General features: G+C 47.0%; 1 protein-coding gene across 2 annotated transcripts; it reads right to left on the bottom strand.

Annotated features, from left to right (window-relative positions):
* Positions 1-3,904: 3,904 nt before the first annotated feature.
* On the bottom strand, positions 3,905-25,721 carry DUSP14 (dual specificity phosphatase 14). Of its 2 annotated transcripts, none has more exons than XM_035140244.1 (2): positions 25,591-25,721; positions 3,905-5,022 (listed from the first exon to the last, which is right to left on the bottom strand). In XM_035140244.1, exon 2 carries the CDS (start codon positions 4,911-4,913, stop codon positions 4,317-4,319), a length of 597 nt encoding a protein of 198 aa, XP_034996135.1. In that variant the 5' UTR covers positions 4,914-5,022; positions 25,591-25,721; the 3' UTR covers positions 3,905-4,316. The 2 variants fall into 2 exon arrangements, with proteins under 2 accessions (XP_034996135.1, XP_034996136.1); XM_035140245.2 differs by lacking the exon at positions 25,591-25,721 and adding an exon at positions 14,395-18,033.
* Positions 25,722-26,080: the final 359 nt, after the last annotated feature.

The raw sequence follows: 26,080 nt of genomic DNA, 5'->3' as shown, positions 1-26,080 counted from the left end.
CTTAATAAAATTAAAAACGAACCTTCACTGGTGCTCAGCTTGCATGCTTTTCATCCTGTTAGAGCTCAGAGGCACTTAACCAAATGGACTGCCGGTAGGGGAAGAACACCAAAGGGAAGAAGCTCTTCTCTACTGGCGCCACGGGTTCTATCCAGGTCAGTATTGTTGATGCTAGCTGCAGCTCTCCAGGAGCTTGGGTGGGTTTATTTCCCCAGCCCTACCTGGAGATGCCAGGGATTGAATGCTAGGACCTACTTGCCCGCAGCGCAGGTGCCCTCCTCCCACTGAATGGCAGCCCTAAATAAATATAAGATTCTAGTCCTCATGGTTCTGAAAGAGAGGGCTAATTGTAGACTGGCAGCAGGTTTCCATATGGTACTTTCCCAGCTGTACCTGGACACGCCAGGCACACAGGCCTGCCTGCCCCTGAGTTATAGCCCTTCGCTGACATTCCCGCAAGATGTTAAAGGAGAAAAGACTGTGGACAAATTGATAGGTCTACCAACCGCGATGAGGAAAGTGGAGCCTCCAGCTGCAGAGGCAGTGTACCTCCAGAATACCTGGCGATGGGTCAAGCAACAGAGGAGGGACACTGTCTTCGTAAACTCCCTAAAGGAATCTCGCTGGAAATGAGATGCTGGAGTAGGTAGTCTTAACAGATGCTGCTGGACTACAATTCCCATAAGCCTCAGCCAGCTGACTCCACTGATCAAGGCTGATGTAGTCCACCAGCATCTGAAGACCCAGTGAAAGGAGGAGGTAGAAGGAGGAGGGAACTCTGAATTTATGAATCTTAGCACACATGAGGACTAGAATCTTGCTTGATGATGATGATAGGAGAGAGAAAACACTGATCAAAACCAGGTGGTCTGGTTCCAGTGCAGAATTTCAGGAAAAACACTCTTAAAGGTCACAACCATGCCATACATTGAAAGCATTCTGGTTTCATTTTAAAAGATGTGATTCCCCCACCCTAAAGAATCCTGGAAACTAGTTTGACACAGAGCTAGGATTACCAGCACCCTCCACAAACTACAGTCCCCAGGATTCTCTGGGGGAAGCTGCGACTTGAAGCAGTAAAAGAGGGCTTTAAATGCATGGTGTGGGTGCAACTTGAAGTCTAATCATACCAGGCATCTACCTCAAAGGCTAGACTTAACTGAGTATTGCTGTGGTGGTATGCTCCTCACTTGAAGCTATAGCCCAAAGGTCAAATGTGGCCCTGGTGATCCACCGCAGGACACACAACCTTCCCTCGCCACTTCCATCGACTGCCCTGTTTTGAACCCTCGAGTGTTTTTCACTGGCTGGGAAGTGTCATAGAATCAGAGTTTGGAGGGACCCTAAGGATCATCTAGCCCAGGCATAGGCAACCTTGGCTCTCCAGATGTTTTGGAACTACAACTCCCATGATCCCTGACCACTGGCCCTGTTAGCTAGGGATCATGGGAGTTGAAGTTCCAAAACATCTGGAGAGCCAAGGTTGCCTATGCCTGATCTAGCCCAATGCAGGAATATGCAGCTGTCCCTTACAGGAATCGAACCTACAACCTTGGCATTGCTGGATGCTGCCTCTTGCTTGTCTAGAAGGAAGGTGGAGAGGGTGTGTGTGTGTGTGTAGAAACTAGCCTCCTGCACAAACATTCACATCCATGGCTCCGCCCACTTGCCTCTGGTATCTCCCTCTGCTGACATGTGGCCCCCAGTAAGTTGTCCAGGAGGGAATCTGGCCCTTGCGCTGCTAAGGCTGCCTGTTGCAGGGCTAAGGGGCTGCTAGGCCAGGAGCACCCCAAACCCTGAGATGTCAGGGCCCCAACCTGAAACCTAGTGGCAATCCCTGGTGATGTCATGGAGCTGGGCCCTGGAGACGGAGGTTAATTGGGAGAGGGGAGCAGAGAAAGGGCAGTGTCTGTGCTAACAATTTGCAGTCAGTTGCTGCCGGGCTTGAGCTTGCAAGCCTCATGCACAGTCTTCTTCATATTTCTTAACTTCTTAATTCAATTTTGCCCACCTGGAGTCTCAAGCCCTGTGTGTGCCGCCGCCTGGAAGGGGCCAGGCAAAGCTGGAGACTGATCTGCAGCTCTGGCAACGCTAGTAGAACCCTTCTTTAAAAGAAATAAATGCTGGCTGGAAACAGGTGCCTTTTCAGACAGTTTTCATCAGCTCTCAAGCACTATTTAGGCAGCCAGGCTTGATGCTGATTCGAAAGTACATTTAGAAACAGCTCTGCCAGCATGGGGATGAAAAGGTTCAGAGGGGTGGCTTTGAGCTAAGCAGCTGGTACTGCGCAAGTGTTGACAGCAGCAAGCAGGCTGATCTGCAGCAGACAGCAGAAGTGCGGGCCTCTTAGCAACTTGGCTTGTGACAGATCCGACTTTTCCTTGTAAGCTTGACTATTTGGCATAGTAAACTCTGACGGTGATGAAGCTCCCGAAGCTCTGTCCATTTCCAATGTGGCCAATGTGCGGGTGCCTTCTGCAACCTGTTAACAACTCAATAATAGTGCATTTGTAGTGGATTTATCCTAGACTATCCACACACAATTCTGCCTTCTAAGTTGTCAAGCTCTTTATGGGCCTGGGTGTCCTGTGATGCTTCCCCAACGTGACTGCATTACTGGCATTGGGAGAGGCAGGCCTGTGATGGCCTGGGCCTCAGGCTCGGACTCGGAACCAGAGGAGTCTCAGTCTGTACCGGATCCTCTGCCTCGGGCATTGACTGAACCAAGCCTGGGGCCTGATTCAGAGGAGCCTCAGTCTGCACAGATTCCCCTGCAACAAGCACCAGCTGTGCAGAGTCAGGGGCCTGAGCCTATCCTGGCTCCAGATGCGGGGAATACCTCGTTGCCATCAGCTGGGTCATCACCGACAGCTGACCCACTACCAGCTGAGTCAGGAGAGGCTGAGGCAGCTCCTGGGTCTAGTAACCCACCGGCGTCTCCCGAGCTGCAGAGACTCAGGTCTGAGAGAAGGAGAGACCTGAGTACTCACAGGAGGAGTGCTCGCCTTCGGGCGAGACAGGGTGGTGAGCCGTTGGGGGATCAGGACCGGCCATTACCCCGTCAGAGACAAAAGGCGGTCAGACCCCACCCCAGGTTGCGGGAGCAACATTGCTGTTTGCCAGATCCTGCCTGTGTTCCTGTTCCTGACCTTGCCTGGTTACCTGCCCTGCACCCTGCTTCCGCTACATCGGACTGACTCTACGTTGACTCTTTGGACCACGGACCGGACCTGGACCTCGCCTCTCGGATTACCCACGGGACCAGCACAAGGCCACAATGAAAGTGGAAACACCCCCATCTCATGGGATACTTGTGGTTTAGAAAGTTGCAGGATTTCAGCAAGAAGCAATGGGGGCGTGCACCAATTTGAAACAAAGGTTGTATATCTGACGAACAGGAATGAAAGGGTGATCGTGTGTAACTGCAATGATACCGTCATGATCACAAATAATCATGAATGCACGATAAAAAGGATGCTCAGAGTCACCCTTATATATTGCTGGGGCATTTTATTGTATTGCTTAATTCTTTTTAAATACTGTGCCAAGGAGGATCGGGCTTCAGGCAAGCTTATGGATGTTCCAGATTAATTGTAAGGATCAAGACCAAAAAACCCTGATGTTGAGCAGGTAAGGGAGAAAAAGAACAGGACACCTTAGTTGTCCAAATTATTTTATTTGTGGCAGATTGTCTGGTTAATATTCTCTCCCCCCCCCCAAAAAAAATCAAACATTAGTTGTAAGTTCCCCCAAAAGGGATGGAAAATCTTTCTGGATAAATCTTTCAAAAACTTATAGAATAAAATTCCAAGGGCATAGTATTTCTCTGGATTCGAATGTTGACCATGTAATTTTATTTTAACCCAACATTATAATCTTTCCTCTGGAAAAAGGAAAGGTCCACTCTTTTCCTGATGAGGTTTTTGTTTTGTTTTTGGCCAACAAGCTGGTGTAACAAGGAAGAGATACAGGAGAAGAAAAAGAAAAAGCTACTGCATTGCCAGACAATATTTGGGTCACGTCTTCCGCCGTTTTTTGTGTGCTTGGCTTCATTTATGTATATTGTCGAACTGGGCTTGCGGTTTCGTTTTGTGGATGCTGTGTACATCTTCACCAAAGTAGCTGCAACATTCACTCCACGGGACGTTAGGATTAAGGCCCCCCAAGATTATGGGGGTTGCTGGTTTAGTGCTCTGAAAATAAAAATGCTGTCTAACAAAGGAACCGAAGAAGTGGACCTCAAGGAGAGACTGTTAACTCTCTCCTTTGTGACTGGTTTGAAAGACCTCGTTCTTTCTGCTCCTTGCCGACTCCCTTCAGATCCCCCAGTAAGGCACAAAGGTTCTTCTCTCCCTCATGTAAACATCTGGCATAATGCCATACGGAGTCTGTACCATTTTAACGGTGTTCCTCCCGTACAGCTCTCGCTCATAGTCTATGAGCTGCCTCCAGAAGCCCACGTTGGGGTGGATGACCGGACGCCTGGACTTCACCCAGTTGTAAGCCTCCAACAAGGTGACATTCTGGTATTTCATAAGGTAGGCGATGCAGAGGGTGGCCGAGCGGCTCACGCCAGCCGCGCAGTGGACCAGGGTCACCCCGTGCTTCCGTGCCACGCTCTGGATCTTGTCGGCCACGCTGTCAAAGTACAAGGAGATGGGGGCGGTCGGCATGTCAGCTACAGGCACTTTGACGTACTCGAACTCGGGGAAGTTGAAATTGGGGAGCTCGATGGTGGCGTTGACAATGCATGTGATCCCGCGGGCCAGGAGGAGCTGCCTGTTGGAGGCGACGCTTCCCTTACTAATGTACAGGAAGGGGGTGAGTTGGGCAATGCCGCCCAGTGCCCCTTCGGAATACAGGCGAGGAGTCATTAGAGTTCGTGGCAAAGTGTAGTGCCTTCGGGAGGTCATGAGCGGGGGTCCTGGGAGGTCCTCAGGCTTCCATTCCAGGTGCGCAAAACCCAGATTAAAATTCCTGTCTCGGTAAGGTGGCGGAGCTCTGCTTGTGTTGTTACTTCACCTGCAAAAACGCCAAGGAACAACAGCTTTACAAAACATGTCCGTACATGCCGGAAAGCTAGGAGCTCCGAAAGGTTAAACGTGGCACAGCTGCCAATACAAGTTTTATTGTTTTATTTCTTTGGTTTCTGCCCAGCGGTTCCTACCCAAAGGAGCCCAGTTAAGTGCGTGTGTGTGTGTGGGGAACCACGTGTGCTGCCTCGGAGTACCTTGGAAGAACAGCGGAATAAACAGTTAAATAAAATAATGCTGATTTGGGGTAGAGGTTGCCAACCATTTCAGACCCATGGCTACATTTGCAAGCCAGAGAAACTGCTTGCAGAGAAACATGGACCGCAAACGCAAACTTACACAACATACTGAACCCCACAAGCAATTAGGTTTGAGAAAAGCATTTTCACTTAATGCAGGCATCCCCAAACTTCGGCCCTCCAGATGTTTTGGACTACAATTCCCATCTTCCCCGACCACTGGTCTTGTTAGCTAGGGATCATGGGAGTTGTAGGCCAAAACATCTGGAGGGCCACAGTTTGGGGATGCCTGGCTTAATGCTTCCTTCTCCCAAAAAAACCCAACGCCTGGTGTTTTAGCCAAGGCTCCTCAGACCAGACCCATTGAACCTGATAGATATAAGTGAGTCAACACTGAGTTGGATAAAACTCCTGACTTCTAATTTTTATCAGAAGTGCTACAATATGCCTCCTCCCTCCTTTAGCAGAAAGCATTTTCACCCAACCCTTATCTGTGCTGCCAGGGCGAGGGCCATAGCTGATGGGTCAGGGTCACAGCTAGGGAGTGAGGTAATCCTTTTCTCAATAAAATTACCCCTCCCCTGTTGTAATTAGGCTTAGACGCCATCTATTATAGCCAGGAGTCATTTTCAGCAGGTGGGTCACAGTGAGTCAGCCGTCACCCTTCTCCCCATTGCAATGGGGCTTAGGAAATAAACCATTGGCTGCAACAGAAGCCTTGTTCTCAGGCCTGATTGCAGTGGGGTGAGTGGCTGGGGGAGGCCTCTGTGGGCACAAATGTGCTCGCGGGCACTGTGTTGGTGACCCACAGTTTAGTGCTACATCCTGTTGAGAGCCACTCTATAACCTTTTGCCCGCCCCCCCAACCAAGTAGTACGTCTTAAATGAAAAATTGCCATCTGTTGGAAAATGTGTGAATGGTTCTGGGCTGAGGACAATAGATAAAACATGGGCAGAGGTGTTTTTTGTTTCAAGAAACCGCAGGGTTGCTTGTTAGTGCTGCCATACGTCCAGGGGGAATTTCTGAAAGGTGACGCTTTGTCCTGGATCTTAGGCAAGTCAATTGAAACATCACGGGTTTTTTGGCTCAATTTTGGGGTGTCCTGGTTTTTACTTTCTGAAATATGCCAACCCTATAATGTACTGTACAGTGGTATCTCTGGTTAAGAACTTAATTCGTTCCGGAGGTCCGTTCTTAACCTGAAGCACCACTTCAGCTAATGGGGCCTCCTGCTGCCGCTGGAGCACTATTTCTGTTCTCATCCTGAAGCAAAGTTCTTAACCTGAGGTACTATTTCTGGGTTAGTGGAGTTTGTAACCTGAAGCGTTTGCACCCTGAGGTACCACTGTATGCAAAAAACAAAACAAAAAGGCCCCCATAGATAAGGGTTAACAGACAAGCCTGCTTGCAAAGACCCTTGGGAAGTGTAGTTTTATCAGCCTGCCTGTTGTTCACTGGACTACAACTCCCATAGTTCCTTGCTTGGGGGTGGAAAAAGCTACAACCTCTGGCCCCAAAGACTAATTTTAATGTTGTACAGGCACCCTCAGTTTGGTTGCTGTACTGAAAATAACACCAAGTGTCTTTTGCCTCTTCTGCCTGGACTTTAATTATGAGGTAAGAAGCATTTACTTTGGGGGGTGGGGTAACTCTAAGGTACCCCTCATGTACCATTTTGTGGGGAGCAGATCAAGATGTGATTGGGGTGGGAGCTTTAGTCAACCCCCCCCCTACCCCGGCCTCCATTTAACTTGGCAGCTGTAGCCAACGGGGCTCCAGGAGCAGCCCTTTTCATTTCCCACAATGCCCTTGCCTGTGGCCGCACTCCAAGGCATTGTGGGAAATTTTACAAATGGCAGCTGCTAGACCCAGCAGGTCATTTTTTGGGGCGGGGGGTCCCACAGCAGATGTCCAAACTGTCGGGTGCACTGCTTGGACCCTCAGCAGCATCCCAGAGGCTGACAAAAGGGAGAAGGCTATTTGCAAGGTTAAATTAATTGTGTGTGTAAAAGCTGCCAAATAAATAAGAGCAGCAAGGCATTGTGTTCCTCTGAGGTTGTCATTTTAACATGCTTGGTTTAATAATCACCTCAGGCACAAAGCGCCTCGCTAGGCCAAAAATAAACAACAAAAAAACACCCACCCCCATCGCAGCAAACACTGATAAATCCACTATGGTGTGTGGTTGTGTTTGCCTGACGGTGTGGAATTTTAATTCGAACGCAACAAAAGAGTTGGCAGGGGAGCGTTTAAAGGGAGGTTTCTCCAGCTCCAGAGGCCTTTCAATAGACTCATTCAGGGGCAAGACCCCATTCTTCACCGCCTCCCTTAACGAGCCGGCTTCGTTAGTGCAACATGCGCATCTTTGGCTGCCCTGATGCTGAAACTGCTCAAACAGGGTGCCGGCTCCAAAATGGATCTCACTGGGCCCTCGTTTTGGCAGCCGTCCTCCAAGATATCAAACCACAGTGTGAAACCTCTGGCCTGCGGACCAAATTAGGCTTCCGAAGAAGCTGTTTCGGTCCTGCTATGTTTACCTGCCCTACGCCAGGTGTAATGATGCAGCTCGAGGTTTGTGAGCACTGTCAAGCAGCGACTCTCGCAAAACAGTCCCGTCATGCTTTTGCAGATACCACTGTGGCTGCTGAAAAAACTCGGAAGGTGCCGTTATTAGTGATGGGTTCAAATCCCCACAGAGCCATAAAGCTGTGCTGCCTCTCTTGGCCTTACTCTACCTTGTCAGGTTGTTGTGAAGAAAGAAAGAGGGGAGAACTATGTACGTAATCCTGAGCTCTGTATAGGAAGGGCAGGATAAAATGTAATTTATAATGCCAACAGGGCACCTTGAAACATTATTTTTCCTCACATTGATAGTTCTTTGGAATCGTTTATTATATTTGTTCTCTTCCCCCCCCCCCCTGTATTGGGTGTGAATGGCAGGTGAGGATCAGGGAGTCGGGTGGAAATGGTTGGCGTTTGCTGAAAAAAAGGAGTAAAACCAAACTGGAAATACTTGGCTAATTAATTCACACCACAGCTTTGCACCATCCAAGCATTTTCCCCCCAAGGTTTGCTTGCTTCCAAAAACGCAGGAGGGTGGAAAGAAACAGCTCTCTCTAAGTCTGGCAGGGTAAGACTGCTGCGAAGGACAGTGGGGAGAGCTATGTTCATCTGAGCCAACTTTTGTGTGAGAGAGAAAACCCTTCCATGCATGTGTACCTCGATCGTTTTCTTTGTCTTAAAAACATAAGAAGCGCCTGGCTATTTCAGGCCAATGTTTGTGCTGGTCATCCTATTGTTCTGCATTATACTGCATTTACTCACTGCCTATTTTAAAAGTCTAGCACCTTCTTTGCTGAAAGAGCAGAGTAAAAACATTGAGGAACAGCCTGATCATTATACGTAGTGGATGATCCAAGGTTGCTGCAGAGTTGTGATTTCTGAGCACAGGATCTGAACCAAAAGGGGTGGCAAACTGAATTGTCTTGGTCATGAACCCCCTTGCATTGTTTCAAGCCCTGGCTAAGCAGGTCAGGTTGCTTTGGTGTCAGATCAAGTTGGCCTGAGTGACACACTTACCGCCAAGGTGAGAGGAGGCAAAGCCAGAGCACCGTGCTAAGCGCTTTATTTTTAAAGTCAGATTTGAGGCTTGTGTGCGTTTATTCACAGCTCAGCTTTTCCAGCCGGGCGTCAGCTTTGTTAAGAGCTTCCTTGATATTTCCCTACCCCTTCAAAGTTTGTTTTTTTCTTCCTTTTTTCAGTGGCTTTTCCCCGGTGCTTAGAGCCAAGCCAAAAAATTGTCATTAATAAATATGCGCTGGCTCCAAAGACTTAAGAACCTGACTCACGCCCAAGTTAATGGCAAATATTGGCAATGACTCGTGACCAGTGGGATCTGCAACCAAACGTTGCAGTGCGGAGTGCTGCTGTTCAGGATGCCAGCCAGCCAATTGTGCCCTTTCCTGAGCTACTCCATTTCTTCTCTCTTCCCTCCCACATCCAATTTCCTCCCCTGCAAAACAGTCAGCCGGTTCATTCTGTGCCCAAGGAACATGCTCAGTTCTCGCACTGAGTTGTTTTTGCGTTTTCTCTCCCTTGGGTTTATTTTACCCTAAATATTTTCACACTTCTGCAAACCTTGGAGTTTCTCTGGTAGGCCTGAATGGTGCTAACCTGGCTACATAAGGAAACACACTTGGAGATTTGGAGTGGGGGTGAGGGGTGTGTAACTCAGTAGTAGAACATCTGTCTCGCATGCTAAAGGTTTGAGTTTAAATCCACAACATGCCTGGAACCCTAGAAAGCTGCTGCCAGTCAGTGTAGACCAGTTATGGCCAAACATAGCCCTCCAGCTGTTTTGGGACTACAACTCCCATCATCCCTGACCACTGGTCCTGTTAGCTAGGGATGATGGGAGTTGTTGTCCCAAAACAGCTGGAGGGCCAAGTTTGGCCATCACTGGTGTAGACAATACTGAGCGAGATGGACCAGTGGTATGACTCTGTAGAAGGCAGTTTCCTGTGCTCCTATGTTCTAAGTCTAAAGCAGGCATCCCCAAACTGCGGCCCTCCAGATGTTTTGGCCTCCCATGATCCCTAGCTAACAGGACCAGTGGTCGGGGAAGATGGGAATTGTAGTCCAAAACATCTGGAGGGCCAAAGTTTGGGGGTGCTGGGTCTAAAGCATACTTACAATTCTGTTTTCAGTGTTCCAAGCACCTCAAGTTCATGATCTCAGTCATAGGAGCTTGGTGTGTTGTAGTGCAAGACTGCAAGGGACCAGCGACCCTCCAGGTGGTTGTTTTTTGACTACAACTCCCATCATCCCTGACCACTGGCCATGCTGACTAAGGCTGATGGGAGTTGGAGTCCAACAGCATCTGGAGGACCACAGACTCCCCACCCCTGGAATTGTGGTTGAGAGTGTCAGAGTAGGGTCAGGGATATGCAGGTCAAAATCCCCTCTCTGTCAAGAAGCTTATCGGGTGACCTTGTGTCAGGGACCACCTCTCAAGCCTGATCTACCTCACAGGGTTGTTGTGAGGGTAGCACGATGTAAGCCACCTTGAGTTCCTTGGAGGGCAATTGTAATATACAAAAAAATAGGAACAATTCTTACAACAAAGGTCAACCAGAAGGAGGACTGAAGGTAACAATCATGGCTTAGTTAAATTCTTGAATAATCTGAGAGGCCATTATGAGAACAGACTAGGTGGGCTATTGGCCTGATCCAGCAGGGTCGTCTTATACTCTTACATTTAACTGCAGTGCAAAAATCCTAATTTGAGAGTGAGTGGGCTTATCTGCTTACCGTAGCAGTTAAATATGCCGCTTGAGGCAAATAACCGCTTCAAGCGGCCTGTGATGTCTTTGAAAATAGAACCCAACTGTAAAAGCCCAACTACACAAAATTCTAAAATTATCTAAAGCCCATGGAAAATGCAACATCTCATTAACTCTACTAAGCTCAAAGTTTAAAAGCAATAGCATGTTTTCAAATCCTAATAATGAGAGACTGTGTTGGACAGTTTTCAAAGGAAGGAAGGGGGGAAGAGAGAGAGTAAGGAATTGGGTGGTGTTTCTGAAAAACAGCTTCAGTTGGTTCAGTGCTATGCAAGCTCGGAGTGGTAGATGGATGGGGAAGCTGCAGCCCTTCAGAAGTTCTTAGGGTACAGCTCCTATCATCCCTGACCATATGTTATGCAGATCTGGGGCAAACTGGGTTTAGGGATAGTCTATCAACATCTGGAGGACCCCTGGTTTTGCCATCTCTAAAATAGTGGGAAGCATATCAGCTCTGCATTATAGTTTTGTTTTTTTAAAAAAAACATGTTTCTAGTCCTCAGGAATATTAAAAAAACTTTCTCTCCAGAACATTTCACTTCTAGACTTTTCTTTCCTCCCTGTTGTTACATTTTCTGGTTCCCCTTTCCTAGCAGCTCAATGTATAATTGTCTTTGCAAGGCCCCACATAAAAGGGAAATCTATGGTTGACTGGATTTCCCAATGTTCCATTTGTGTGTTTCATCAAAAACGCAAAATATGATGACGTCACTACCTTTCATGGAAGCCAGGTTCCACCATGAAGTCTTGCCCCATTGAACGGCTGCTAGTCTATTCAGTCACTGCTTACTGTCCTGAACATAACTTCAAATTGCTTCAAGCATTGGAAAAGCTGCCTTTGTGACATCAGCATTTAACTCAGCCAATCACCCTAAACGTGAAAGGCTGTTGGGTGGGATTAATTCAGTGCTCGATTTAGGGCACAGCAGGCGGTTCTCCCATACGGGGCCGTGAGTCAAGGGAGCACAAAATAGTAATAAAACTTATTTTTATATGGGTACCTACTGAGAAGATCCATAAAAAGCAACTGTACCAAAAGGAATGATTCTGAAAATAAGAAAAATTGTCCCAAAGTCCGCTCCTGATTACTTAGATTAAGAGAGAGGATGATGGGTAAAGATGAGCTTCCTTTTAATTGGGCTGTCCATTTTTCCCTTTGACTCATCACTTTTTAAAAGTTGTGTATGGTAGGCCTAAATTTATCATGTGTAAACCACTTTTTCTTTGAAGAATATACAGATACTTCAATTTAAAAAAACACAAACACCCTATTTAGCTGTTGAGGCTTTTCTTGACACTAGGTTGGACAAACCTTGCATTGCATGTTGGATGTTTGTAGCTAGAGTCGTAGGTTTTTTTAAAAAAAATTAAAAATTAGGTCTTGTTCTTACAAGCTTTCCAATGAGGTAGGCAGCCTGTGATGCATCAGGCTGTAGACAGGGGGCAGTATTTCATGACAGAATGCTCCCTGGGATTTTTGTGTGTGTGTGTGTGTGTGTAATCTCCCTGCACATAGACAACTAGCTTGCCAAGGGGAAGCCCTTCACCCTGACATGCTAGTTTTCCATAGGCAGAGAATCTTGATTTTGCTTGGTGGAATATTCAGTTACATGGACCTCCACAATTAGGTCTGAAGTGGTGTGACAGACAAAGTTGCCACCTCCCTGGATGTTCTCTAAGGACCAGACCAAGTTGTATCTCTGCTCAGTAAACCAGAATCCAAAACGGATTCTAAACTGGATCCTGAGCAATTTCTCCCACCGCCTGTGGGCCATTTTGACAAGTGGGCTGGGCTGCCCATCTGTCAATCACTTGATATAACCACGCCAGCCAATCAGGGTTTCTGTAAGCACCAACCAGTTGTGTTGACATCATATATATGGCATCAGATGTGGGACAGATGGATGTGGTTTGGCCAGAGGTTCCCCATCTGACCACCAGTAACCTGAATGGGTGGCTCTAGTTCAGGCATCCCCAAACCTCGGCCCTCCAGATGTTTTGGACTACAATTCCCATCTTCCCCAACAACTGGTCCTGTTAGCTAGGGATCATGGGAGTTGTAGGCCAAAACATCTGGAGGGCCGCAGTTTGGGGATGCCTGCTCTAGTTCATCCCCAAGGCATGGCGGGTGAGAATCGATAGATATGAACTGAGGCCCAGGGCTCAGCATCTGTCTGGAAGCCTTTGAGATCTCTTGCAGGGACAGTATTCTGTGTACTGGGCCAGTCTGGATTGATGGGTCCAATTCTGCATAAGGCAGGCTGATACATTCAAAGACTGTAGTAATAAGCCCCTGGAGTAAAAACTGTTAGAAACAGAAAGCAAACCTCCCTCTGACATCATTACCCTCCTGCTGCTAAATACCAATTTAAGTGACAAGATCTGATACTACTTGTTTCATTCCATCTCTTTTTGTCCTGCCTAATGACTGTACAAGGCATCTCCCTATTACCCCTTAATTTTTATTTTTTTACGACAGCCTGCCTGGCAAAGAGGAACCTAAGCACTAAGCTGAGGGTTGGGGGGAGGGGGGAGCGTTTCCAGGGTGTACATTGCATGCCTCCCTAGAATCATAGAGTTGGAAGAGACCACAAGGGCCATCCAGTCCAACCCCCTGCCGAGCAGGAAACACCATCAAAGCATTCTTGACATATGCCTGTCAAGCCTCTGCTTAAAGACCTCCAAAGAAGGAGACTCCACCACACTCCTTGGTAGCAAATTCCACTGCCGAACAGCTCTTACTGTCAGGAAGTTCTTCCTAATGTTTAGGTGGAAGCTTCTCTCTTGTAGTTTGAATCCATCGCTCCGTGTCCGCTTCTCTGGAGCAGCAGAAAACAACCTTTCTCCCTCCTCTATATGACATCCTTTTATATATTTGAACATGGCTATCGTATCACCCCTTAACCTTCTCTTCTCCAGGCTAAACATGCTCAGCTCCCTAAGCCGTTCCTCATAAGGCATCGTTTCCAGGCCTTTGACCATTTTGGTTGCCCTCCCCTGGACACGTTCCAGCTTGTCAGTATCCTTCTTGAACTGTGGTGCCCAGAACTGGACACAGTACTCCAGGTGAGGTCTGACCAGAGCAGAATACAGTGGTACTATTACTTCCCTCGATCTAGATGCTATACTCCTATTGATGCAGCCCTGCATGAACTGAGAGGATCACTCTAGCATGTGATCCTCTACGGTTGCACATTGCAAGCTGGGATGGTTCCAGCCAGTGTGGCATTGTGGTTAGAGCACTGGGCTAGAGGCCCAGGTTGATAGGAGCATAAGAGGAGCCGTACTAGTTCAGGCCCATGGCCCATCTAGTCCAGCATCCTGTTCTCACAGAGGGCAAGCAAGATGCCCCTATGGGAAGCCTGCAAAGAGGATCAAAGTGCAACGGCCCTCTTTCCCCACTTGCGATTCCCAGCATACTGCAGTGGAAGGAGAACATAGCCATCAATGTTGGTAGCCACTTCATATGGGCTCATCTTCCATGACGCTCCATTCCCCACAAGGGCTGGGCGATATCTGGTTTTCAACATTGCGATGCATCACCAGCTAAACATTGCGATACACCGATACATGTCTGAAATAAGGAGAGAGCTACGTAGAGGCATTGGCTGGCTTCATGGTTTCCCCCACATTGTGATTTTTGCGTAGCACACACATCATGATTCGCAATACACTGCCAGGTCAAAAATTATGAAACCTATACCACCACCATAAATAATAATTTCATTATTTATACCCTGCCCATATTATTCATACCCTGCACCATATGGACTTCAAACCTGTTTTGGATGATATGTTGCCCAGCCCTACTCCCCACTCGGCTGGTCAGCCCTTTTATTCTGCTCAGACGATTGATTGGGATCCTCTGCTCTTTTTTCCAGAGCTAAGGGAGAAGCAGGACTTGCCTTATCTGCCTTGCTTTGTCTCTGCAAAGACAGGAGCAAATGCCCATATTTTCTAAGATCAGGTGTTTTCAGTATCCTATGGGAACCCAGGCAGGGACAAAGATCTGGTGCAGGAGCCCGGGGCAAGCGATACTGAAGCCTGCTCTTGAACTCAGAGGCCCAGCTGGAACGAGGGCAGCTGTGTCTTTGATTGCCATGGTGTCTCCAAAAAGATATGCCAGGACTTCACCTGCTGCCTGACAGGGCACCACTCTCTTTTGGGGTTTTGTTGTTGTTTTTAAATCCCTGTGAACGTCACTCGTTTTAATTTCTTCGGAGATTAAACCTCAAAGCAGCAGTACTCATTAAACGAGCCCTTGCAACAATCACTATATCAAAATGGATTATGTGGCCGGCTACTTCATTGAGTTGAGGGAGCCTTGTCCAGCTCGGGGAGGAGAAAAGATGGGAGTGGGGGCAGAAAACGGCTCAGTTATTATCTTGGTGTCTCGGTATTTCACCTTTTTACCTGTGCCTAAGTTCTCAGCATTTAAACCCCGGTTGGGTTAACAAAAAACGATAGAAATGCTCAGAAAACATGCATTTATAGTTCACTGCCCCAAATCCTTGAACCTGTAGCTCACTCCTCATAGATCTACAAGTCCTAGCACCCTTACCAAACTACAATTCCCAATATTCTTGGGCTGGAGGGGGGATGTGCTTATATATGCTGTCTGTTTGTTTATTTTTAAATGCCATTTTAATCAAAGATTATGGGCAGTTTCCAACTAAATTTAGACTCAGGGCAGATCCACTGAAATTAATGGACTCAGCTCATTTCCCAGTCCACGAGTTTGGACCCAGTTTAGTGTTTTGAACCCTGGTACGCTGGGCCAGCCAGTGTCAAAATAAATGATGCCCTTTCTGTTCGCAAGGCCAGAGGAGGAAGGCCGTCACCAGCCAATTATTTTTATAGACTGTTTTATACATGGCTGCAAATCACAGTACAGTGGCGGCGGCATGGGGGGTGCGGGGAAATGCAGCCAAAGTTCTCCCCCCTCCTCTCGTGGTTGGCCAGTGCACTTTGGCTGCTCTGTAGATAATTCTCTGCAGGTTTCATAAACTCATCTGGACAGTCACTCAGCAGAACTAACAGCAAATGAGTTCCAATTTCCCCACTGAATAGAAGCTCTCAGCCTTAAAAAAAATGATTGCTTTTTTTTTTTAAAGGAACCATATTTACCAACAAAGCTCAAGCCCTCTAATGATAAGAGAGTAAGGGGACTGGGATTTTTTTGGGGGGGGGGGTCCAATGTTTCCACCACATGTGGACTTGGAGGATTTCTGAAGCTTCTGGTCCCTTTAATTTTTTTTGCATTGAAAAATAATAATGGCAAGTGGCTGTCATTCTATTATAAGGGCTGTTGCCTGTTATTATATAAGGCCCGCCTGTTATTATATAAGGCCCACCTAGTCCAGCTTCCTGTTCTCGCAGCAGACAACCAGATGCAACTTCTGGAAAGCCCACCAGCATTACCCGAGTACAATAGTCATAGAATCATGGAATAACAGAATTGTAGAGTTGGAAGGGACTCCGAGGGTCATCTAGTCCAGCCCCCTGCAATGCAGGAATCTCAATCCTTTCCTCATTGTTCTTCCCTGTCAGCTGGAGATGGGGGACAAATCTGATTCAGTTTGCATTTAAAAGCAAATTGAACGAATCCACACTTTCTGGAAGAAATGTGAATTGAAACACAAGTTGTCCTTTGAAATTTGCTCTTCTCTGAATTTTGCAGGGCCATTCAACAACCAAGTAACATGTACAGGATTGCACATACTGGAGTGAAGTGTACGTAGACATGGCCATTGTTATTGTGGCAGTTCCCAAACTTTTTCACCCCTGGGCCACTTGAAAATTGTTGTTGTTGATGAGGATTAAATTTATTACCTGCCCTTCAACAGCAGGTCCCAGGATGGGTTACCACATTTTAGAATTCACCACACTTAAAACCAATTACAGGTGTCAAAGGCCAAGATGGTCTTATGGACCACTAAATTATTTTTCTACCTGTTGTAGCAATTGCCATTTGCTGGTGCTAGGTGCTGTATTATTTGCCATTGTATTTTTATTGCTTATATTTTATTGTACTCTGTTCTTTTAGACTTCTCATTCCATGGAACTCAAATCATAATACAATAAATTATAACCTAAAAAATAAAAGAAGCACGAAGAAGACAATTGAAAATCAATATAAATGCATAATGCGGATATGCCATGGACCGCTTGAATGACGGTCAAGGACCACGGATTGGGAACCCCCAAGGATTGGTGAAAATAACATTTAAAAATGCATTATAATTTCAAAAATGTGTATATTAGGAGAAAAAGTCACTGAAATGCTGATTCATTTTCATGAGGACTTAAACCCCTCCCTACAAACTGATTTGCAGACATGGAGAACTGAAGACTGGAGAAAGTGAAAAAGTGAGTGAAACCAAATTAACACATTTGTACATCCCTAATAGCCAGGTGGGATGTATGGACGCAGCTGGCACTGTGGGTTAAACCACAGAGCCTAGGGCAGGCATCCCCAAACTTCGGCCCTCCAGATGTTTTGGACTACAATTCCCATGTTCCCCGACCACTGGTCCTGTTAGCTAGGGATCATGGGAGTTGTAGGCCAAAACATATGGAGGGCCGCAGTTTGGGGATGCCTGGCCTAGGGCTTGCTGATCAGAAGGTCGGTGGTTCGAGTCGCTGCGATGGGGTGAGCTCCCGTTGCTCGGTCCCAGCTCCTGCCAACCTAGCAGTTTGAAAGCACGTCAAAGTGCAAGTAGATAAATAGGTACCGCTCCAGCGGGAAGGTAAATGGTGTTTCCGTGTGCTGCTCTGGTTTGCCAGAAGCGGCTTTGTCATGCTGGCCACATGACCTGGAAGCTGTACGCCAGCTCCCTCGGCCGATAAGGCGAGATGAGCGCCGCAACCCCAGAGTCAGTCACGACTGGACCTAATGCTCAGTGGTCCCTTTACCTTTACCTTTAATAGCCATTGATGTTTTTATCTTCCAGGGAACTGTCCAATCTTTTTAGAAGCCATCTAAATTGGTGGCCATCTCAATGAGATCTTCACAAGTGGAGAGGTTTCACATGAGAGAGTTAGTTCCAAGTAGGCTGCCTGAGCCTTTGACCTGTCTACTGCGAAGGCTTGCTTCCTGGATGTTTTGCTAACAATCATCCATCTTCTAGTTACAGGTAGGTAGCCGTGTTGGTCTGAGTCGAAGCAAAATAAGAAAATTCCTTCAGTAGCACCTTGTTGTTGTTTAGTCGTTTAGTCGTGTCCGACTCTTCGTGACCCCATGGACCATAGCACGCCAGGCACTCCTGTCTTCCACTGCCTCCCGCAGTTTGGTCAAACTCATGTTGGTAGCTTCGAGAATACTGTCCAACCATCTTGTCCTCTGACGTCCCCTTCTCCTAGTGCCCTCAATCTTTCCCAACATCAGGGTCTTTTCCAAGGATTCTTCTCTTCTCATGAGGTGGCCAAAGTATTGGAGCCTCAGCTTCACGATCTGTCCTTCCAGGGAGCACTCAGGGCTGATTTCCTTAAGAATGGATAGGTTTGATCTTCTTGCAGTCCATGGGACTCTCAAGAGTCTCCTCCAGCACCATAATTCAAAAGCATCAATTCTTCGGCGATCAGCCTTCTTTATGGTCCAGCTCTCACTTCCATACATCACTACTGGAAAAACCATAGCTTTAACTATACGGACCTTTGTCGGCAAGGTGATGTCTCTGCTTTTTAAGATGCTGTCTAGGTTTGTCATTGCTTTTCTCCCAAGAAGCAGGCGTCTTTTAATTTCGTGACTGCTGTCACCATCTGCAGTGATCAAGGAGCCCAAGAAGGTAAAATCTCTCACTGCCTCCATTTCTTCCCCTTCTATTTGCCAGGAGGTGATGGGACCAGTGGCCATGATCTTGGTTTTTTTGATGTTGAGCTTCAGACCATATTTTGCGCTCTCCTCTTTCACCCTCATTAAAAGGTTCTTTAATTCCTCCTCGCTTTCTGCCATCAAGGTTGTGTCATCTGCATATCTGAGGTTGTTGATATTTCTTCCGGCAATCTTAATTCCGGCTTGGGATTCATCTAGTCCAGCCTTTCGCATGATGAATTCTGCATATAAGTTAAATAAGCAGGGAGACAATATACAACCTTGTCGTACTCCTTTCCCAATTTTGAACCACTCAGTTGTTCCATATCCAGTTCTAACTGTAGCTTCTTGTCCCACATAGAGATTTCTCAGGAGACAGATGAGGTGATCAGGCACTCCCATTTCTTTAAGAACTTGCCATAGTTTGCTGTGGTCGACACAGTCAAAGGCTTTTGCATAGTCAATGAAGCAGAAGTAGACGTTTTTCTGGAACTCTCTAGCTTTCTCCATAATCCAGCGCATGTTTGCTATTTGGTCTCTGGTTCCTCTGCCCTTTCGAAATCCAGCTTGCACTTCTGGGAGTTCTCGGTCCACATACTGCCTAAGCCTGCCTTGTAGAATTTTAAGCATAACCTTGCTAGCATGTGAAATGAGCGCAATTGTGCGGTAGTTGGAGCATTCTTTGGCACTGCCCTTCTTTGGAATTGGGATGTAGACTGATCTTCTCCAATCCTCTGGCCATTGCTGAGTTTTCCAAACTTGCTGGCATATTGGGTGTAGCACCTTAACAGCATCATCTTTTAAAATTTTAAATAGTTCAGCTGGAATATCATCACTTCCACTGGCCTTGTTATTAGCAGTGCTTTCTAAGGCCCATTTGACTTCACTCTCCAAGATGTCTGGCTCAAGGTCAGCAACCACACTACCTGGGGTGTACGAAACCTCCATGTCTTTCTGGTATAATTCCTCTGTGTATTCTTGCCACCTCTTCTTGATGTCTTCTGCTTCTGTTAGGTCCTTACCACTTTTGTCCTTGAAGACCAACTAAGTTTATATTTTGGTATGAGCTTTCGTGTGCATGCACACTTCTGTATCTGAAGAAGTGTGCATGCACACGAAAGCTCATACCAAAATATAAACTTAGTTGGTCTTTAAGGTGCTACTGAAGGAATTTTCTTAATCATCCATCTGTCTCTGAGCTTGGAGTTAAGCCTCCAGGTCAGAAGGGCTCAGCTTCCTGTTGGGCTTGAGATCGACTTCTCCCTCAGTTTCCTCATTTAAACTACCAGCCCCAGCACAAATGCGAAATTCAGCTTCTTCAAAACACACTCATTAATCATGAACATCTCTCTAATTACATATTAGAGGAGCGCCCCCCCCTCCCATTTCCCTTAGACATTCCCCAAAGTTTAAAGGCTGGCCTTGAAGAGGAAATAAAGCAGTTCCTTAAGTAAGGCCAGACGTACTAAATGATTTTAAGCCATTAAGCCTCCTTTCTCCTTGACTGCTGAGGCAAAGAAGATAAGGATTTGAGGGGAGCGGGTAAACTGAGCTGCCTAGGAGACTTTGCCAAGAATATGGCCAATTTTGTGTATGCATATACAATTTTTTGTTAGGGCGCTGGCAGAGGTGAGGAACCGGTGGCTTTCCAGATGTTGGTGTACTATAACTCCCATCATCCATGAGTTGTGGACATGCTGGCTGGGGCTGATGGGATTTGGAGTCCAGTAACATTTGGAGGGCGACCGGTTGTGTGGTCTCTCCCTTTTGGGCAGGAATGGGAAGATTGTGGCTCCACAGTTGTTGGGACTCCCAGTTGTCATCAGCATTCGCCTGCATGGCCAGTGGCCATGGATGATGGGAATTGTAGTCTAGCAATATCTGGAGGGTGACAGGCTCCTCGCCTTAAAAAGAAGGAAAATAAAAAAATACACCCCTACATACCCTCTAAATAAACCCATCATTGCTTGTCTGCAGGCAACCCATTTTTTAAGGAACTCTTGCTGCAAATGAAGATGGTTTTATTTATGATGCAGGTCCCAAGGTAGAGCGAGCTGCAGATTTGTAGCATGTTTCTTCAGCAAGTGCTAGGCAGGACAAGGCTGATTATCCATTTATTTGCAATTTAAACTTAGTGCCTTTGACTTGCTCTTGTTTTTGGAGGTGTTAATGGAGTGTGCTTTAGGCTCGGTTTATGTGCCTGGGTGCCCTGGGTGTTGTGATAAGAACCAGACACCATGAGTATGCACAGATTTGCTCTGTGTGTGTGTGTGTGTGTGTGTGTATGAGAGAGGGAGAGAGGGCTTGAGATGAAGGGGCTTGGAAATACATGCCAAAGCAATATCCAAATGCCACTCATGGGAGTTACAGTCGATGTAGGGATTATTAATAAAGGCTGGGACAAGGCAATAGAACCAGCTTTCTTTCTCCATCTAAAGTAAAGGCCTGGACTGAGTTTCTGACTTGCTATATAATCAGGGTATCTAAAGGGGGATGGGGAGCTGCAGCCCTCCAGATGTTGCTGAACTGCAACACCCATAATCCCTGGGCAGTGGCCATGCTGTTTTGGGGTGGGTGGGTGATGGGAGTTGTGGTTCAGCAATACCTGGAGGCCAGAGCTTTCCCACTCCTGGTATATACGGTATGATATGTATGGTATATCCTGGACTGGGTTAGTTATACGGATTGGCATCATCCTGGACCATGGTGCCTACAGCCTTCCCAGTGTTGTTGGACTAAAACTTCAGTCATCACTGGCCTTGCTAGACAGGGGTGCTGATGGGAGCTGGAGTCCATCAGGGCACCAGGTTAGGGAAAGGTTGGCCTAGACCAGGCACCCCCAAACTTCGGCTCTCCAGATGTTTTGGACTACAATTCCCATCTTCCCCGGCCACTGGTCCTGTTAGCTAAGGATCATGGGAGTTGTAGGCCAAAACATCCGGAGGGCCGCAGTTTGGGGATGCCTCGCCTAGACCATCTTCCATGGGAGCTTGTGCTGGTGCAAGCTTGTGAAGACTGCTGCTTCAGCAATAAAACTGCTAGTACATTTCCAAAGCTAAGCAGGGTCCAGTAAAGTTTCAAATCGGATGGGAAACCATGTGTTGAGATTCCTGCATTGCAGGGGGTGGACTAGATGACCCTCAGGGATTCCTTCCAGCTCTACAATTTTATCATTCTATGAATGCAGAGACTTGGAACTTGTTCTCTTTCTTGGGTGTATCTCATTTCAGGTTGTGGCCTGTTTTATCTGCCTCTTAGGAGTTAGTGGGAGGCATTCAAGAAGCTACTGAGCCACGCTTTGGGAGGTATACATTAAACTACTGCAAATTTGTTTTGGGAAGGCTGAAGTTCCTAGGAAGCTTAGGCAGGGTTCCTTAAGAGCAGGGGTTGGGAAACTGCAGATCCAGGGGCCTAACGAGAACCTTTTGTTTAAAAAGGGTGGTTGCTGAGAGTTCACCGACAGCTCTCTCTGGTAAAATGAGAATCAAATACGATGAGAGCTAGGGTAAAATGAAGGTTTTCACTAAATCAGCTTTGCATCTGCCACAAGGAAATGAAAAGAGCTTCTGCTGCTCTGTTGATCCCACAAAATGAGAAAAGTGAATGTATTTTTAGAAACAAACAAAACCCCAAACCACTGGACCACAGTCTTTAAAATACTGAGATCTAGCTGCTTAAAACACTAGTTTAGCCTTAATTATTCAAGGTACTTTTGATAGCTATAGTGATGGTTTCCTAGAAGCATATGTTTTACTTTGAACATTTGTATGCCACTGGTCAGCTAGGAACTCTCTTGATTAGGAATCGCTTAAGGCTGGAAAGGAACTTCATGCTGTACCCTAGATACCTGCTTTTTTTTTTTAAAAAAAAAGTTATGTTTATTGCTATCTTAGAGAAATTGACATGCAATATTCAAGAGGCTAAGGGTGACATGTTTGGGGGTTATTTATTAAATATATGTCACACGGGTGGCAAATCCCTTTGAAATACAATTTTATTTGGCGGCGTCTATAAACAGGCATGAATGTTTTCTTCTTTCCTATTTCCCCCAGTGTACAACATGAGTTGTGTTTTTATACCGCGTTTATAATTTTATAATGGTAACCATTTTATTCACTCCTGGTATGTTATTTTTCTTTTATTATCAAAAGCTACATGTGTTGAATTGATATAGTTTTGCTGTGAATGTTTGCTTTTCTTTTTGTATGCATTATCTGTTTTATTCCCCTGGAAGTTGCCAGGCAATGACCCCCATCCCCCTTCTGACCATGGAACATGGTCTTGTGGGTGTAAAACAAAGATATCCACTGAGTTGGGGGACCAAACCCTCCACACCCAAGTAGATGCTTAGGAGTAGGGTTGCCATATTTCAAAAAGTGAAAATCCAGACACAACAGCTGGGGCTTTTTTGCCCAGAGTTGCATTTTAAATAAAAGCACACATTCTACTCATGTAAAAACACGCTGATTCCCAGACCGTCCACGGGCCAGATTTAGAAGGCGATTGGGCCGGATCTGGCCCCCAGGCCTTAGTTTGCCTACCCATGGGTTAGAGTGTGGTGCTGATAATGCCAAGGTTGCAGGTTCGATCCCCGCAGGGGAGAGCTGCATATTCCTGCATTGCAACGGGTTGGGTTAGAATGATCCTCAGTGTCCCTTCCAACTCTATAATTCTATAATCCTATGTGCAAAGTTAATACATTTCCCCTGCACCTCTGATGAGTTGCCTGGTCTTAAACAGGTACAGCAGGGGTGGGGAGACCTGCGGTCCTTTGCATGTCATTGGACTACATCTCCCATCAACCCCAGCCAGCATGGCCAGTGGTCAGGGATTGTGGGAGGTGTAGGCCATCAATACTGACCCACTGAGAGCCAGTGTGGTGTAGTGGTTAAGAGCGGTAGACTCGTAATCTGGGGAACCGGGTTCGTGTCTCCACTCCTCCACATGCAGCTGCTGGGTGACCTTCTCTGAAGTCTCTCAGCCCCACCCACCTCACAGAGTCTTTCTTGTGGGGGAGGAAGGGAAAGGAGAATGTTAGCCGCTTTGAGACTCCTTCGGGAAGTGATAAAGCAGGATATCAAATCCAAACTCTTCTCCTCTTCTTCACTGTTTGAACCTCTGACCGGCATACACACCGTACATTTAAAACACACATCTCTCCCCAAAGAATCCTGGGAACTGTGGTTTGTTAAGGGCGCTGGGATTTGTAGTGCTGCGGGGGTAAACTACAATTCCTAGGATTATTTGGGGGAAGCAACATACTTTAAATTTATGGTGTGTAGTATTTGCACCTCCCACCTCCATATACACACACAATTGGAGGCTGGAGTGCATCAAAAGCCAACAGCTCCTGGGTTGTACGTTGTACGTCGGCCAAGAACTCCCCCTATTCCTCCATGTTGGCTGGGGCTGATGGGAGTTCAGCAAAATCTGGAGGGCCACAGGCTCCCCATTCCTTGTATGATACAATAGAGTGTTTTGTGTTCATTATGATTTGAATCCAAGAGATGGGAATTCAAACCCCACCTCAAACGTAGGTCACACCCAAACCATACAATTAAAGCACATTTATGTTAACAGTCATTGCTTCCCCTCCCCAAAGAATCCTGGGGACTGTAGTTTATCCCCCACAGAACTACAGTTCCCAGCACCCATCACAAACTATTTCCCAGGATTATTATTTTTTTGTGGGGGAGCCATGACTGATAAAATGGTATAAAGTGCTTTAAATGTACAGAGTGGATGTGACCCCAGCCTCAGTGGGTGGCTCTATGCCTCACTTTCCCCTTCTGTAAAACGGGAATATTTATCTCCACCTCCAGAGGGTGGCTGTGAAGGAGAACCACATTGTTTTGGTTTTAAAACAGCTCTCTCATCGAAATAATACATTGTGTATTTAAAAATTGGGGGGGGGGGCGCGTTTGTGTGTGATGGGATCTCTACCCAACATTTAAAAAGCCGGCCAGCACAATGTGGCTTGGTGAAAACAAAACAAAAACCCTCCTTTGGAAAGTTCTGAATGAGCCCGTACATAATGAAAAGGCTCGGTTCCATCTGTAAATGTTCAAATCAATAATTAACAACAGATCATTCTGACCAGCTGCCCTCTGCAAAAACGTCGGAGGGATTTTTTGCAGGAGCAGAGGGGGGGGGGGGAAAGCAAGCCTCCAAGATGCCTGTCCTGTGTTGTTGTTGTTTTTAAAAAAAGACCAGGGCAATTTGTTGTTGTTTTAGATTTCTCTTTCTTTTCCACCAGAGAGGATGAAACTATATATCTGGGCAATTCTTCACTTGCTTCCCCCCCCCCCCAACTACACAATACCAATAGGGAACGCAACACTCTCCAATATCAGTAACACCAGGTAGGAGACTTAGAGGCATCATACCAAAATATGCTCGAAAAAACCTCTTGGCGAATAGGCTGGGGTGGGGGGTGGGTTGGCACCTTCTCTAGGGAAGCGGCAGAGTATCAGAGACAGAGCATCTGTCCATCCTCAGCACCTTCAGGTAGGGCTAGGAGAGACCCCTTGCCTGGGGAGGGGTGTGTGCTGCTGCCAGCCAGTGTAGGCATGCTGAGCTAGGTGCACCAGTGCTCGGACTCTGTGTAAAGCAGCTTTCTATATAGCCTGCTCTTGAAACAGATTGCCGTGGGTGGAATATCCAGCAGTTTAAATGAACAGAAAAGTACGTTCAGCGTGTCCCTCCTCACCCCCTAGCTCAGCATCAATGTAGACGTTCTTTGGGAGAAAAATAGCCACAAGTGTGATCTTGGAGTAGCATAAACGCCCATGCACCTGAGAAGCCCAGCTCATCATACCCCAAATCCACAAGTCATTCTCTCCCCCCCCCCCCGGATCCTGTTTCACGATTCTCTCCCCGAACCGGGAGCACCCAGACTCACTGGGTGGCCGGCGTTTTACTCCCAACTTAAGTGCATCACTTCTCAAACACCGGCTGGCCCCACGCCGGACCGCGTTCCCCAAAAGCACCTTGCAAACGCTTGTCCCCGAATCCTGCCTAGAGTTGGCGAGACGAGTTGCTTTCTCCCTCTTTGCCTTTGTTTCTCTGTCCTCTCCCCTCGCCTTTAGGAGAGGCAACGCTTTAAGCTTCCTCCTCCACCTGCCTACCATCCAAGTGCTTAAGCTTTGAGGCAGCAGCTTACCTGGTCCGCAGAAGCCGAAAAGTATCCCTCCTGTCTGCTCTCACCAGAACAGCTGAGAAGCAGGCTGGCTCAGCCTCGCTTATGAATGGGAGGATGGGGCTCTGGTCTTTGCGCTTACTGTGCGCCGGGGAATGTGGGGAGGGGCGGAGCCTAGCCTCTGACAGCTGATCTCCAAGCTCCGCCTTCCCAGCGCTCTCTCTCTCTCTCTCTCTGTGTGTGTGTGTGTGTGTGTGTGTGTGTGTGTGTGTGTGTGTGTGTGTGTGTGTGTGTGTGTGTGTGTGTGTGTTGCACAGGGTTACTAAGAGACGGCTGTACAGGCTAAACCAGGCAGACAGCAAGAGCCTATAATAAGCAAGATGAGTCAAAGCTTCTCCGGCTGTTTTTCTGTCCCCCCCAAAAAATTTAAAAATTGAAGACATCGGCATGTGAAATAGGGAAGGCTCTTTTTTAAAAAACGTGACCTGAGTCCTTGAGGGGGCTTTATTTGAGA

The sequence above is a fragment of the Zootoca vivipara genome, chromosome 15, assembly GCF_963506605.1.
Source record: "Zootoca vivipara chromosome 15, rZooViv1.1, whole genome shotgun sequence".
NCBI classification, from domain to species: Eukaryota; Metazoa; Chordata; class Lepidosauria; order Squamata; family Lacertidae; genus Zootoca; species Zootoca vivipara.
Note: the sequence above shows the minus strand (reverse complement) of the source record. Positions and strands in the feature narration are given on the sequence as shown.

Excerpts from the sequence above, each read along its gene's own strand:
- DUSP14 (XM_035140244.1), bottom strand. The coding sequence starts at position 4,913 with ATGACCTCCCGAAGGCACTACACTTTGCCACGAACTCTAATGACTCCT.